Raw genomic sequence first — 12541 nt, 5'->3', positions numbered from 1 at the left:
CAGACTTCAAGCAATAACTAGGTGGCATCAGGTCTGCTTAGATACATTGGCCTTTTCATTTATTTATTTAATAGTGTTATTCTACCTGGCTAGCCAAACAGGCACAATTGCTGCAAATCCCAGCACCTTCTCACCCAGCTGATTTTTGGATTCCACTCATTAAACATATATAATTATAATGTAATAGTAATATAATGTGTACTCACACAAATATGCAGATGTAGATATAATAGAACACAATGTGTGTGTTGTGACGGGTTGGATCACAGAAACCCCCTTGGGAGCTGCCACCCGATGTGCCAAGACTACCCCTGCTTCTGTTTTCCCTGCCAGCTTAGGGCTCCAGCACCCTGTCTTGCTGAGCCAGCCACTTCTGTCTGGCTCCAACACAGACTCAGGGTCTGAATCACTTGTCCCAAAACTGCAAGTTTACCCAAAAACAGCTCACAGGGGTGTGCTTGTCTTTAGCACTCAGATGCCCAACTCCCAATGGGGTCTAAACCCAGATAAATCCGTTTTAGGGCAAACTCATAAGTTGTTCGCCCTCTATAACACAGATAGAGAGATATGCACAGCTGTTTGCTCCCCCAGGTATTAATACATACTCTGAGTAAATTACTAAATAAAAAGTGATTTTATTAAATACAGACAGTAGGATTTAAGTGGTTCAAAGTAGTAACAGACAGAACAAAGTAAGTCACAAGCAAAATAAAATAAAATGCGCAAATCTATGCCTAATCAAACTAAATACAGATAAGTTCCTCACCAGTTCCAGAATGCTCCCTTTCACAGGCTAATCTCCCTTTAGCCTGGGTCCAGCAATCTCTCACAACCCCTGTAGTTACTGTCTTTTGTTCCAGTTCCCTTCAAGCATCCTGGGGGGTTGGAGAGGCTCCTTCTTTAGCCAGCTGAAGACCAAATGGAGGGGTATCCCCCAGGGTTAAATAGACTCTCTCTTGTGGGAGGAGACCCCCCTCCTCCCTCCTATGCAAAGTCCAGCTCCAAGATGGAGTTCTGGAGTCACCTGGGCAAGTCACATGTCCCTGCATGACTCAGTCTTTACAGGCTGAAGCCATTGCCCACATGGAATCTTGCATGTCTCCAGGAAGACTTCTTATGTGGATTGGAGCATTCCAAGATGCATTGTTCCCTGATCAGGTACTTAACCTGGCGAATTCCTTCCTAAAGAAGCTGACCAAATGCCTCCCAAAGCTTACTTAGAAACCAAGCAAGCATACAGCCCAAAACATATTCCAGTTATGTCATACATACATTTATAAGCACCCCCTCCCCATAAAGCCTTATGGGGTACACTGTCACATGTGTGTTTCACATTATACAGTAATATTACTAAGCACCTATATAGCGCTTTTAAAAAAAAAAACTCTACACACACACACACACACACACACACACACACACACAGACTAATTAATCACACATGCACTCCTGACTAGGCAGTGAGTTTTTATTATTAATATAAAAAATCTCTCTTTTGAAATCCTAATCACAAGTGTGTCTGGCTTGAAACCCTATTTTGTATTTGTTTTCACCTTTTATTTTTGTTTCAATTTGTCTTTTGAGTTTTGTTGGGAAGAACAGGAGATTATTCTCTGCCATTCATGTCATCTTCGTCTCCGTCCCATCTCCTGCCTCCTTTTCCTCCTTTTAAGTTCTGCCGTTTGCCTTTTCTCTTGTTTAGGATTAAGGTTCACCAACCCCAAATCAACACACGTTTCATTGACGGTGCTCCACATCTTCTGCTGTGATTTCCTTCCCCACCGTCTCTCCATCTCAGGAGATGTTTTGTTTTCTTTTTGTCCAGTCTGTCAGTTGGCTTGCTTTGTGCGTGTTAGTTATAGAATCTTTCTGTTGATTTTAGCAAAGCATCATACACCTTTACAGTAATACCTATGTAAGAGAGATGGGGCCTGGGCCAAAATTCTGGATCTCAATTCTTTTGAATTCTTGTCTCTTTGAAACTGGGATCCAGATGTAAATTTGGTATCTTCAACCCATCTCTAGTATATAAATTATAATTGTTAATTAGCAATTGTTTGTAATTTATTATTTTATTTTACTAACAAATTTACTTGCACATTTCAACCCTTTTCACTGACAAAATTTCAAACACAAAAGGGACGAAAAATACTAAAAAGGATTTGTGTCCAGAAAATTACGATTTCAAAGCCATTTGGGGGGTTTTAAGTCTCCTATTATTCATGTTCATTCTCAGCTGAGCCTTTTACTTAAAATTGGTTTCTATTAATAGTAATTGTATCATTCAGAAACTTATTCTAGATTAAGGAAAAATATGTTTCTTGTTATTTTCACTGGCTTGTTACGACTTTTTATTGGCAGCCAATTTTAGATTATTTTTTTAAACTGACAGTAAAACCATTTGCTGATGGTTGGCAGTACAGATTACAAGGCTAGGAATAATGGGTCAGATTCATTTTAGACATAAGCAAGCATAGCTCCATTAAAATCAATGGATCATCACACAGCTATGCCATATAATATGTATATATTGCCCCACAGAATCTCTATGGAAATTCAGTGCACTGGTTCTTCCTATCTGTTATTAGCATCCCTGACTGTGTCCAGATTCTGTCTAAATGCAGCCGTTTCTTACCCTTCCCAGCAAGGCTTACAAAATTGAAATAGTCGGTTTAAAAAAAAAAAGGGGGATTCAGCATCTTAAATTGCCAGTTTGCCCCTTCCCCTCCCTCCCCCCCGCCCCATTTCTTCCCTCCACTTCAGCTGGAGTTTTCAGGCAGGCTGCTTGGTACATATTTACCATTTTGCTACCCAGCTGCCCATTGGCAGAGTGCATACGCACACAAGGGTTTTGCAAACTCAGGCTGGGCCTCCACTTTTGCAAAGTGAGCCCGGAGCAGTGAAGTGCTGTTTTTTTGTTTTTTTGCTGTAATTTTTATTTTTAATTTCAAAAAACGAGAGAGTGATTTTAGGAAAACACTCAAAGAAAGAGAGTGATTTTATATGTGTTTAAAGCATGAATTGAAGCTGTGAGAATACTAGAAAATTCTCTCTTTGGCAAGTAATTTGTGAGAATATGGTTATTGCTGCTCTCTTGGCTTAGTACAGTTCAATAAGTCCCAAGAATGACAAAAATCCGTTTCCAAATAATAAAACTATTATTATTATTTATTATTATTAATTTTCCTTTTGTCTTCCACCAGAGGATCTCCAAGCACATGTCAGTTAAACCTTGTAAAACCCTCTTTTTTAAAGGCAGGGAAACTGAGGCACAAGTAGTTTAAGGTCCTGATCCTGCAATGAGCTCTGCACAGGGGTCCTGCTTGTTGCAGGATCAAGGCTGAGGGCTTCGTCCAGCTCCCACTGAAGTCGACATGGGTTTTATTGTAGACTTCGGGAGTAGGATGAGGCCAGAAATGACTCATGCAAGATCACATGGGGAATGTGTGCAAGAGCTAAGAGCAGAAGCCAGGTTTCCAGACTTGCAGCCGTCTGCCTTATTCTCAGATCTGCCTTCTGTTTGTGATGCATTTCAGCACATTTTGGGGAAATCAAATCCTTGTGTCCTTTGTTTCAGTCATAAAAAATGAGAGAATTGGGAATCCTGCTCTGATTCTGTCTCCTGTTGTATTCTCTGTGTGTGCAACAGCCAGTGCATCAGGTAAAGCAGGCTTGTATTTATTTGGGTTTGCACAGTTGCTGTTAGTGCCTCTAGTTTATCCGCTGTGCAGATCTGAGAACAAGATTTTGGTTCTTGTTAATTTTTCTTCTTGTGAGAACAAAGAGCAGAGCAATCATTTGGTCAGATTCTGGAGTCAGATGTGATCGCAGAACAACAATATGTAGAAATCAACCCCGGGGAAAAGCCCTATGGATTGGAATATAATAGAGTGATTGCATTTCTGGAGAGCACCGTGAACCCACCTATACAATTCTAGGTTTTTATAGCTCACTATTAAATTTCTGTTGGTTTTAGCCCTCTGGGATTTTCCCCTAAGGGAAGAAAAAGAAACCAATGTAACCAAGAGTTAATATTCGTTGAATGATTATTTCCACCGTGAATGAGCTAATATTTGTGCAGCTGTTTGGAAATACAAAGCCATGTTATTAATTAGTCTCGTGATTTCTAGTTTTTTATTTGCCTTTAAAAATATAATGCCCTTTAAAAGACAAAAACAAAACCTCTTCTTCTTCCCATTGTAATTGAGGAGCATGTGTAAACAGTCTGCAGCCCAGGCTGGTCATGTGGAGAACACGATGCCCCGAATAACTAAATGTCCCCTTGCATTGGCCTCACATCTACCTTCCCTGTCACAACCTCATGGGGGTGACCTGCAAAGGCTGCGGAAACAACCAGAACTGGCAAGAGCCCACGGGGCCAGCCAGACGCACACAGGACTCACGATCTATTTATTAAAGCGTCGTGTCTGCAGTGTTAACTCTCAGTGCACCGATGGGTTTCCCCTCGCCTGAAATGGGGGCTGCAGGTGCTGGCAAAGAACCGTCGGCAGGAAATGTGTCTGCAGCCCCTTGCCCCTTAGCCACCACGCTCTAAGCTCCAGCAGCAGCTCACCAGTGGAGATCTCTCTGCTGACCACAGCCGTGGGGCACATGGGGACTGCTCTCTCCCCGTTCTGTCTCCAGCTGGTGGCAGCTCTTGAGCCTTGGAAAGGATGGGCTCAATCGGGGCATTCGCCCTGGCACTTCTGCCACCAGTGGGGCCTGTCTGCAGGGTTCCTGTCCCACAAAACTTGGTTCAATCCTCAGTGCTGAGGTCTCTTTGCCATGCCCACTCTAAGGAGGGCTGGTGAAAGGAGTCTGGTTGACAGCCCTGGGGACAGGAGCCCTCTATTTACCCCCAGAGGAAGGGACAGCATGGGAAGTAGCAGTGCGAGCTGGGGCTGCCACCCATCCAGGTTTTTACCCGGACAGTCCGTTTTTTGGCTTCTGTGTCCAGGTGCCATTTAAGGTTGCCAGCTGCCTGATTTTTGGAGACCTGGCAACCCTTAATCGCACCCAAACCAAAAGCCTGGTTACCGTGGGGTGGAGGGAGGCACCAGCTCGTTAACCCGCGCCAGCCCCTGCTCAGCCGAGGCTGCCTACTACCTGCAGGCAGGCTCCTTGAGATGATCCAGCGAGCAACGGGGGAAGGGGGCAGAGGAGCAACAGGGGCGGGGCTTGGGGGGGGAAGAAGTGAAGTGGGGGCAGGGCTTGGGGGGAAGAGGCGGAGAAGGGAGCAGGGCCTCTTGGGAAGAGGCAGGTTGGGGGCCAGAGCCTCGAGGCTCTGGAAGAGGTGGAGAGGAGGTGGGGCCTTGGGAGAAGAGGCAAGGCAGGGGGCTGGGCCTTGGGGGTCCAGTTACCAGCCATTAGAAAGGTGACAACCTAGTGCCAGCGTCTCCCAACATGCCCCACCCTACTCCAGAGGGAGCGCCACGGAGGTGAGAGCAGAGTCCGCGGCCCATCCAGGCTGAGACTCTCCCAGTGAGACTGTCACTAGGGGGCCGACCAGCGACAGTTGTGCTGTGGGCTCTGGCTGCTGGGAACTGCTCCAGGCCCCAGCTCACTTCAGGCCAGGGCCAGTATAGAGTCATGAGCTGGTGATTGCGTTGAGTCACTGCCAGCGGGCTGGGTTTGAACGGGTGAGCTAGAGGCGCACTAAGGATTTGCAAGCAAGGGCCAGGTCAGCATAAATAGGGCATAGCTCCATTGAAGTCGGGGGCCAGATCCCCAGCTAGTGTCAGTCGGCACGGCTCCACCGACGTGGCTAGAGCTATGCCGAGTTACCTCAGTGGAGAATCTGGCCTTCACTGCCTGCTGAGCTGTTGCTATTGTTTGTGTTCATCCTCAGGGCATTGCTAATCGTTCCCTCCCTCCTCTGTCTCTTCTCACAGTTCTGAGTATCCGGGGAGCCCAGGAAGAGGAGCCCACAGACCCCCAGCTGATGCGACTGGACAACATGCTGTTGGCAGAGGGCGTGGCAGGGCCTGAGAAAGGAGGAGGATCGGCGGCGGCTGCGGCCGCAGCAGCAGCATCCGGAGGGGCTGGCTCAGACAATTCCGTGGAGCATTCTGACTACAGAGCTAAACTCTCGCAGATCCGACAGATCTACCACACGGAGCTGGAGAAATATGAACAGGTAACAGGCTCATTCGCGGAGGCTAAGCAGAGGCTTCCCCCTCTCCCGGCCAAAGCAAAGGCAGGGTTTAAATGAAGCTCTGATCAAGGAAATAAACCCATTCAAGGGATAATCTGCCCATACAGCAGAGGGAAGATAATGCAACAGAAAATGGAGCCGATAAGAGAATCGGTATGTTACCTACACACAATTCTATACGCCAAGCCAGCATGGCTGTGTGTATATGGGCTGGAGCGCTAGTGACATCTATTGTCAAGGTGGCATGAGCATAGCTGTTACACACCCCTGTAGCTCAGAACTTCCTGAGACATCCACTGTTCAGGCTGAAATCCGACATGGGGAGCTGGTCAACATTTTTGCACAGTTTTTTTTTTTCATTAGAAGAAAAAACTAATTATTATTATTATTATTATTTTATTATTAATTTGTTATTATTTATTTATTCATTTGCAAAAAATTGTTGGTGTCAAAAACAATCTGGGGTTTGGTTTGGTTTTTTGCAAAATTTTCCATGATGCATTGTTTTAATCCATGTTTTGTTATCAAAATAGTGTCAGCATTTGAATCAGAATCATTCGAGAAATGCTTCGTTTACTGAAAAGCCCATTTTCAGTAAGAAAACCTGGCTTTTTACCTAAGGATTTTGATCAAAATTTTGATAAATTCATTGAAAGCAACCCTGGAAAACTTTGCGACGAAGGCAAAACTGGGCCATTTCAAACTCTGAGATTTTTTTTTGCAAACTCATTCTGCCACTTTTCAACCAGCTCCTATGACAGGCTTTATAGTTATGGAGATATATCTATCTCATAGAACTGGAAGGGACCCTGAACCGTCATTAAGTCCAGCCCCCTGCCTTCACTAGCAGGACCAAATACTGATTTTGCCCCAGATCCCTAAGTGGTCCCCTCAAGGATTGAACTCACAACCCTGGGTTTAGCAGGCCAATGCTCAAAGGACTGAGCTATCCCTCCCCCAGGCTTGGGTAAAGGGGATTGTTTGGTTTTTAAGCTTGACCAAAAAATATTCACCCCCTCTTAGGAGTAAAAGGAAAGAAGAAGGCTGGTCCAGTGGTTAGGGCCTTAGCTTGGGCCTCAGAAGACCTAGGTTCAATTATCTGTTCTGCTAATGACTCACAGCACCCCTGCGCAGGGCTTGCCTGATTACCCCCCTCCGCCGGCCATGCAGGGCTTGCCTGATCCACCTGGCGTTGTGCCGGAGTCTGATTAGTGGATAAAGACTTGGGCAGTGAATCCCTGCCATACAACTTCCTGTCCTTCTGCTGAGGTGGCTGTGGGGAGCCCAGGCAGCTGTTGACAGGGGAGCCATGAGTCCGAGTTGGGGCAGAGGACCTGAAGCTCGGACATCAAAGCCTGCTGGCCAGGTCCCCTGGCTGTCTGGCCTTTTCAGAATGTCTCCTAAGACCTCTGGATACTGGGTTCTGCCGTAATGTCACTATCATGACTTTCCATCTGCAAAGAGCCCTGACATTGTTCCACCTTTGCTCTCGAAATGGCATGGAAAGGGATAGTGAGAAGGGCACCTTGGCCAGGACTGTCTTGATCTTCCCTGCTGCGTCCTGGGACCCACCAAGCTGCCATCTCTCTGGGCCAGAGAATCAGAACAGCTTTCCCTCTCCAGTTCCCCCCTCGGGATCAGGGGCAGGGCTCAGGCAGCCCTTTCCAGAGATCCTCAGGCTGCCGGCACTGGTGGCCGTAGAGAATTCAGCCCAGTTCAAGATGGTGCAGCAGGTGATTGGATCCATCTGCAGCCTGTCAATTTCAGTGCCCTACACACCCTGTGGGAGTGCGGAGAGAGGTGACAAGCCCCAAGGGGATGCTGGAAGGGCCGTCAGAGGACCTACTGAGTGTCTCCCCAAGGAGACCGTAAGTTGAGAGGATCCAGGGCTTTTGTGGGGGAGAATTGTGAGGCCTGCTGAGAGGTTTCCACATTCAGACAGGGCTTGGAGAAGCAGCTGCGCTTTAGGCAGGCTAGTGCGGCTGCTCAGCTCCAAATGCTTTGATTTCTTCTCTTGACGGCTGAATGTGGTTTGTGACCATTGCATCCCGACCGCATCAGTTTGCGCTAACCTGAAATCACGCATGTGGGTGGTCGCGTGAGCCTAAGGTGTGGGGTAGATGTCCCTTCCAGGTCACAGCTGTCCTGCCGGCAGGGAAGCTGGCCCCAGGACACAGGAGCTAGCTGGGACAGGTCCAGTGACTGGCTTCACCTCAGGGACCTGATGTTGCTGTGACTCGACACAGCTTTTCCCTGCAGTTTTGTCTATAACAGGGGTAGGCAACCTATGGCACACGTGCCGAAGGCGGCACACGAACTGATCTTTAGTGGCACTCACACTGCCCGGGTCCTGGCCACCGGTCCAGGGGGCTCTGCATTTTAATTTAATTTTAAATGAAGCTTCTTAAACATTTTGAAACCTTATTTACTTTACATACAACAATAGTTTAGTTATATATTATAGGCTTATAGAAAGAGACCTTCTAAAAACGTTAAAATGTATTACTGGCACGCGAAACCTTAAATTAGAGTGAATAAATGAAGACTCGGCACACCACTTCTGAATGGTTGCCGACCCCTGGTCTATAATGTTCTTTTGCATGTGAAGATGAGGCAGGCTGAAACTACTTGGAGTCTGTAAGCACGGGGCTGGCTCTTTCAGCACCTAGGTAAACAGCCAGGAGGGGGTATAGCAGACCTCTCAGACGAGAGAGGTTTCACTTACGTGGATTGTATAGGGGCCAGTGGTTCTGCTGTACAGTCACCTTCACAAGGGCTCTGACCAACTAGCTGTATCTACTGGGTAGTTAGCTACAGTTGATGTCTTTAGAGCATCATGGGATGATGGGACAGCAAGGGGAGTGGAGGATCCACACTCCATTAAGAACAGAAGGGGAGAAGCAATTGAAATGATGTCTTCAACTCAGGGGATTGAACCCAAACCCTTGGGTTCTCCCGTATAAATGTCAGTCTGTGAAAGGGTGAGGGGCTGTTTTACACCATATACAGGTTGTGCCCCAGGTTACCTTCTACCCTCCTAAGGAAGACACAGTCCGAGCGTACACAAGCTCAGAAAGAAGGGAACTGCGGAGTTCTCTGAGAACACCTTCCCCATCCTGGTGAGGCCTCAGCTGGAGTAGTGTGTCCAGCTCTGGGCGCCACACTTGAGGAAAGATGTGGACAGGGTGGAGGGAGTCCAGAGGAGAGCAACAAAAATGATCAAAGGGTTCGAAACCCTGACCCTTGAGGAAGGTTAAAAAGACTGGCCCTGTTTAGTCTTGGGAAAAGAAGACTACGGGGGGACCCTAGAACAGTCTTCAAATGTGTTAAGGGCTGTTAGAGAGAGAATGGGGATCAATTGTTCTCCATATCCACTGCGGGTAGGATAAGAAGGAATGGGCTTCATCTGCGGCAAGGGAGATTCAGGTTAGATAGTAGGTACCAGGTTTCTGTCTCTAAGGGGAGTTAAGCTCCAGAACAGGCTTGCAAGGTAGGCTGTGAAATCCTCGTCACTGGAGGTTTTTAAGAGCAGACTGGACATACACCTGTCAGGGATGGTCTAGGTAGACTTGGTCCTGCCTCAGTGCTGAAGGCTGGACCTGATGACCTCTCGAGGTCCCTTCCAGCCTGACATTTCTACAGTTCTGTGAAACAGGTGATTGTCACAGTAGTAGCCTCCCCTTCACAGCATCTCCCGAGTGCCGGAGAGTTCTGGCTTTTGGGGCAGTTGCTCCAAGACTACCCTTATGATTTACAAGTCCCAGCAAGAGCAGGGCCCCGGGTGCCACAAGGGCAGTGAGCTACCCCGTTCGGATGGGTCTGGGGAGAGAGAGCAGCAACTTGCCCCGTGTGAAGCGGGGGCACTGCTCTGGGTGCGTTGCGTGGCTGTCCGGGGGCCCCAAGGTGTGAGGCCCAGCCCAGCCAGCCCTGCTTTCAGCACAGAGCAGTGAAGTTCTTGAGCAACTCGTTGCTTTTCCTCTTCATCTTTGCAGGTCGCCTCCCTTTCAGAGCCGGGCTGTCATCTGTGTTGCTAAGTAGTTTGCTTTCCCTCTGGCCCAGCAGCCCCTGGCTGCACGGACCTGCCAGCATCCAGCATCTGATGCAGCAGACTGAGAAAATGTATTAAAAACAAACATCCCCCGTGGGCATGAGAGGAGCGGGGGACCACGGGTGGTGGGAGCACGCGCAGCGGGGCGGTGCTGTGCCGTCAGCACACTAATTCCAGTGATTACCTGCTTGCCCTTTCATGTCAGGGCGCCTGTCTCGCGCTGCCTGCGCTGCTTTAATTATTATCATTATTGACTTGTTATCGGATGTGCTGGAAACCTACAGCACTGTGTCACCTCAGTGCTCGCAGCCACTTGATGTGGGTCGTTTGGGGGGCTCTGACTCCTCCCCCTCTCTCTGGGACCTGCATGCCTGCAGAATTAACCGTTCCCCGTGTCGGCAGCCCAAGGTGCGTTTGAGCCACCAGCAGCCGCTGCTTCCCACACTTGCTTCTGGCCCACTCCCACCATCCTGTCCTTTGGCACCTCTCTCCCCCTGCCTGAGGGGCAAGCGCTCCGAGACCTGGGACCATCCATAAGTAACATCTGTAGCACACACAGAGTTAGGACAGGCCACCTCACGTGCATCATAACAGCAGCTGATCCTGGGTGGGCTTAAATCAAGAAGGAGTTGGCAGCTCCCAGGCACCCCATTGCACAGCAGACCACGTGCATTATGGGAGAGCTGGTCTCATGAGGCACTGGGTACTTCAGCAGGATCGCAGGCCAGTATACTCAGACTGTTGGCCTCCCTGCAAATGGAAGGAGGAGGGATACCAGACTGGTCGAGATGTTGGTCTGATCCAGTATGTCAGGGATGAAGGGACCAGTATGGCTACCAGATTGAAAGGACCGTGGTTCTGATCTGATGTGACAAATCCTATATTTTTCTGGCTCCTCCAGCCAATCCCAAAGCAAAAGTAATAGGGGGTAGCGGGGGTTTTCAGCCTTTGTCCCAAACAAAAGGCTTTATGCAGCCCAGCTCTTCCCATTCCCCCAGCACCAAGGAAACAGCATCAACTCCTCCTCGCCTGCTCAGTTTGGGTTCGGCAGCCTACCCCCAAAAGCCCATTCTCTGCAAGGCAGGAGAGAGAACTTTTTCCTCTCCCTATGGAGAGCCAGCCTAGCCTGGCCTCCTCGTTCCCTATATCTCTATCCTAATGACCCCCAATGGAAGACTCTTCCTTTCCCTTCCTTAGGCATTCAGAGTGGGACAGTTCTTCTCCCTTTCCCCCCCTGCAGCTTTGAACCCCTTCCCCCCTAGGTGTGCACAGTCCTACACCCATTCCCAGACCTGGTGTGAGGATCAGCAGTAATAGTAATTAACATTTACAGAACTCTTGCATCTTCAAAGTGAAGTACCAATATGTGTTAATCGGGGCCTGTTCTAAAGATTAGAGAGAAGGGTTTGGGCCAGATATGGATTATGTGGCTTCCCACCTTCATAGTGTCTGAGCACCTACTGTATTTATCCTCACAACACCGCTGCGAGGTAGGGAAGTTCTATTAACTCTGTTACAGATGGGGAAACTGAGGCACAGAGCAACTAACTGATTTGCCTGAGGCCACACAGGGAGCCTGTGGCAGAAGAGATACTTGAACCCAGGTCTCCAGAGTCACAGCCTAACACCCAACCCACTGGACCATCCTTCCTTTCTGATCCCTCTTAAAGCTCCTAAGGCCTCTGCCCAACCATCCGTTCTGTTCTGGATTCTGTGCAGTGACTCCCAATCACTGTCTCAGATACTGGCTGCGCAGTTTATTGCTGGATGTTTTTCGCCTGTTTCTCACTTAATCTGTTTCCCTGGCGGGCAGCCCATCACCAGACAGATACAGAGGAATGGGAGGAAGCTGAGGAAAGGGCAGCCACATAGATCCAGGGGCAGGAGGGCTCCTAAACTGAAGAAGGGTTAAAAGCTGACCGTGTGCAGCCATGATGAAGGGAAGGCCCTACTGTGACTGTCTGCCGCTGGTAGAAGGATGGGAGCACTCAGAAAGGAGAGGGCTTGGTTAGAGTGATCCAAGGAGGACCCAGGGTTCCGGGATGGAAGCGAGCAGAGGACAATGGCAGTTAAGCAGCAGGGAGATGGTGTAGAGGTGAGAGACTGTTATAGTCCTCTTAAGGTGGAAGCTCCACTACTTGGGTCATTTTAAAATCCTAGACTGGACAAAACACTAAAAAAAAAAATAAGGGAATAATCCCGCACAAGCTGGCGAGTGGACGAGGGGCCTGATCCAAAGCCCATTGAAATCAGTGAGAGTCTTTCCCTCAAGTTCTCAATGGGCTGTGAATCAAACTCTAAATGACCCAACAGGTCCTCTCCATCTGGCCGCTAGGGAT

At 48.4% G+C, this 12541-nt stretch overlaps 1 protein-coding gene across 5 annotated transcripts in view; it reads left to right on the top strand.

Moving 5' to 3' along the window:
• LOC112107409 (pre-B-cell leukemia transcription factor 1) overlaps positions 1 to 12541 on the top strand; it is a 238168-nt gene that overhangs the window by 186673 nt on the left and 38954 nt on the right. For all 5 annotated transcript variants that reach the window (XM_026655441.1, XM_026655440.1, XM_026655444.1 and 2 more), the window contains exon 3: positions 5892 to 6136. In XM_026655441.1, coding sequence (XP_026511226.1) covers positions 5892 to 6136 — 245 coding nt within the window. The remainder of the gene's footprint in view (positions 1 to 5891; positions 6137 to 12541) is intronic.

Source organism: Terrapene carolina, unplaced genomic scaffold (genome assembly GCF_002925995.2).
Source record: "Terrapene carolina triunguis isolate 2854851 unplaced genomic scaffold, T_m_triunguis-2.0 Scaffold210, whole genome shotgun sequence".
Taxonomy (NCBI): Eukaryota; Metazoa; Chordata; order Testudines; family Emydidae; genus Terrapene; species Terrapene triunguis.
This window is presented reverse-complemented; position numbering and strand designations above follow the sequence as displayed.